Source organism: Priapulus caudatus, unplaced genomic scaffold (assembly GCF_000485595.1).
Source record: "Priapulus caudatus unplaced genomic scaffold, Priapulus_caudatus-5.0.1 Scaffold200, whole genome shotgun sequence".
Taxonomy (NCBI): domain Eukaryota; kingdom Metazoa; phylum Priapulida; class Priapulimorpha; order Priapulimorphida; family Priapulidae; genus Priapulus; species Priapulus caudatus.
In genome coordinates, this window is record NW_014577261.1 from 176975 (window position 1) to 180007 (window position 3033).

The window sequence follows — 3033 nt, forward strand, 5'->3', positions numbered from 1 at the left end:
AAGACACCCGCAATCCGAAGATACAGCATAAACCCTACGACACGATTCTCCTTTTCTTTGGCCAATAATCCACCGCATAGCGCGCCTATAATTCAAACAAAAGGCAGCTACTAACCACACTGTCCACGGCTTGCGCTCACGGCGAGGCGCTGTGGCTCGCAGGGTGATTAGGCATCAACGCAACACTCGGCGAGATAACCTTTGACCCGGTACACAGCTACAATGTATGCCTTATGTCATACCGGCATGCCGGCAATACAGCTGGCATGCCCCCATACCACGCACGCACGCCAATCCGCTATCAGCAGCAGATCGGATTCAAATCTCCCTGCGAGCCACAGCGCCTATCGCTGTATCTTCGGATTGCGGGTGTCTACGAGGAAACGATTTGGTACGATGATGGGCGAATGTACTGTGTCCGATTTGAGTTCAAGTTGGATGAGTTACGCGTAGTAAATCGTAGGTATTATAAGGCTAGTAAATGACGAATTTCCCTTGCTTAATGGTGTCACACTCCTCCCTATTATGCACTCCTGATATATATATATCTATGGTCTAGCCAAGTCAAGTGACCAGTAATAGTATTACTATTATTAATTTTAGTTTTTACTGGTAGTGACTAGTAGACTAGTGTCAGTAGTGACTATACTACTAGTACTAGTACTACTACTAGTACTACTAGTACTAGTATAGCTCTAGTACTATAGCCGCTTACATGAACTGCCGCTGGCGGCCTGCCAGCGGCAGTTCATGTAAGCGGCTATAGTACTAGAGCTAGTACTAGTACTACTAGTGATACTCACTGATACTGATAGCAGTTGGTACCTAAGGCTGAGTCAGCGATTAAACTGTTGACAGTTGCTAAAAACGCTGACAAACAGAAACACTGCCTACAACATGTAGCGTATATCTTTGTACACGCTACACTAGCCAGACTCCAGAATCACTCGTCTACTGTCGTTGATCACTCAACGGCTTATGCCGATGGAGTCAGTCTACTGGGGGCTGCCATAATAACCTGTATCTTTTTTATATTAGATGGGAACCCTGTCAATTAACTTCGTTCTTTTATTTTATATTACAAAAAGAAATAGACACGGGGCCAGTCTAGTAGTCGCTTCACCGTCTACTTGTCGTATTCCTTGAGCAAGCAGAAGCCGATACCCCGTCCCATCAAGTGTGAGACCTACCCATGTATGTTAATAGAAGAATATATGTATTTTTCAACATTAGCTCTATTCTTTTACGGTAGCTTCTCTTGGACTTTGAAAATAGTTATTAGGCAGTGAGCAATACCACAGGTGACCGGTTTAAACGGCAAGCTTTGGCTAAAGAATTATTGGTTACCTCTCACATGATCGGTTTGATGTGTGGTGTTGACATTGAGATAAATATTGCATCAGATAATTCATTTCCATTCATGGCTATTAATAAAATTATATTCAAACGAACAAATAATTTAATTCAACTATAAATTACGAATGAATTTATTAGATTAACAAGTTTTTCCAAAGTTATTACATTTCACGAGACATTTCTCACGTTAGCGAATAAGCAAGCAAAGTAAGGATTGTCGTCGGCGGCTTGTTGCCAAAATGTCTTTTTCTACCGTTAAAACACTTTCTCATGTGTATAGATCGTTATTATCAGGTGTACGGCAATTCACAGCACTCTCTACAAATGTAAAAGTGATTCTACCCACGTGTGCGCGCTCGGAAACGCGTCTTTTTTCTACACTCACCCGGCAAGCATGGAGCAATACGGGCGCCGCCATGATGGTTTCTGGACCTAGTCGTCTTACTCAGACAGGATTTGGAGCGTGCAACTGTGGTGGATGTTGCGGGGTTCATACAAAAAGTAAGTAGCTCATTAGTAATGTTGTTTGTGATTAAAATTGCAGTCAGTACAGTTGGTGGCCTTGCTAGTGCTAGTAGTCGAATAATAACTGCTAGCTCCAAGAAACGGTATTGACTGTCACTATTGCCAGTATTGGGACTATTGCTAGGGTTAGAATAGACAATCCGTCGCACAGCCTGGTCGGGCTAAATAACTGCATGCTTGTCTGCCCTTTCGTGCCCCCTAGTAAGTGCGATCTTACGTTTACTTTGTAATAATATATTTATAGCATGCACGAAACTTTTCTTTGCATTTGAATGTCTACCAATACCATTTAATTTGTTCAGGCGATAAAGATTTGTCAGAGTTTTTGACCGAGGAAATCGAAGCAGAGAAATCTACAGTGCAGCAGCCTGGCCTTCCAAATGTAGATGGTTTTGACATCAGCACAGATGGCTCTGTTGTGACAATGGTGAAGGCATTCAATTCTGAAAAGTAAGTTTGTAGCAGTTAATTATGTACGTAATTATGCATGTGTTATGTAATCCAGTCTAACAATTAAGGTGTAAGTTTGGCGGACATACGTTTTTGAAACATTAGCTGCATGGCTATAGGAGTGTTTCATGTTGATAAAACATTGACGTCATATGTGCACATGCGCAGTTTAACGGTTGGCAGCAAGCAGATGCGTGATATTGTTCGATACAAGCACACTCACGCACGCACGTACACGCACGCATGCACGTATGTGTACATGAACATGCATGCACGCACGCACGTGTACTTGCGCACGCACGTACGCACGCACGCACATATGTACACACGTGCACCTACACACGGACGCACGCACAAACGTGTACCTGCACGCGCGCGCACGCATGCACGCACGTGTAAGTTCACACGCACGCATGTGTACGTACGCACGCACGCACGTGTACGTTAACACGCACGCATGCACGCACGTGTAAGTTCACACGCACGCATGTGTACGTACGCACGCACGCACGTGTACGTTAACACGCACGCATGCACGCACGTGTAAGTTCACACGCACGCATGTGTACGTACGCACGCACGCACGTGTACGTTAACACGCACGCATGCACGCACGTGTAAGTTCACACGCACGCATGTGTACGTACGCACGCACGCACGTGTACGTTAACACGCACGCATGCACGCACGTGTAAGTTCACA

At 44.6% G+C, this 3033-nt stretch overlaps 2 protein-coding genes across 6 annotated transcripts in view; one reads left to right on the plus strand and one right to left on the minus strand.

Annotated features, from left to right (window-relative positions):
- LOC106807198 (transmembrane protein 120 homolog) overlaps nucleotides 1-1048 on the minus strand; it is a 14391-nt gene extending 13343 nt beyond the window's left edge. For 4 of the 5 annotated variants that reach the window (XM_014809479.1, XM_014809478.1, XM_014809475.1 and 1 more), the window contains exon 1: nucleotides 804-1048. The gene's annotated coding sequence lies outside the window, so the exon portion shown is untranslated. Of the gene's footprint in view, nucleotides 1-787 lie in introns of all 5 variants that reach the window. The other variant, XM_014809476.1, reaches the window with a different exon arrangement.
- A 67-nt stretch (nucleotides 1049-1115) lies between these two features.
- Nucleotides 1116-3033, plus strand: part of LOC106807199 (complement component 1 Q subcomponent-binding protein, mitochondrial-like) — a 7687-nt gene continuing 5769 nt past the window's right edge. Inside the window, exons 1-3 of the mRNA XM_014809481.1 lie at nucleotides 1116-1194; nucleotides 1651-1857; nucleotides 2184-2331. Coding sequence (XP_014664967.1) covers nucleotides 1773-1857; nucleotides 2184-2331 — 233 coding nt within the window. The 5' untranslated portion in view covers nucleotides 1116-1194; nucleotides 1651-1772. The remainder of the gene's footprint in view (nucleotides 1195-1650; nucleotides 1858-2183; nucleotides 2332-3033) is intronic.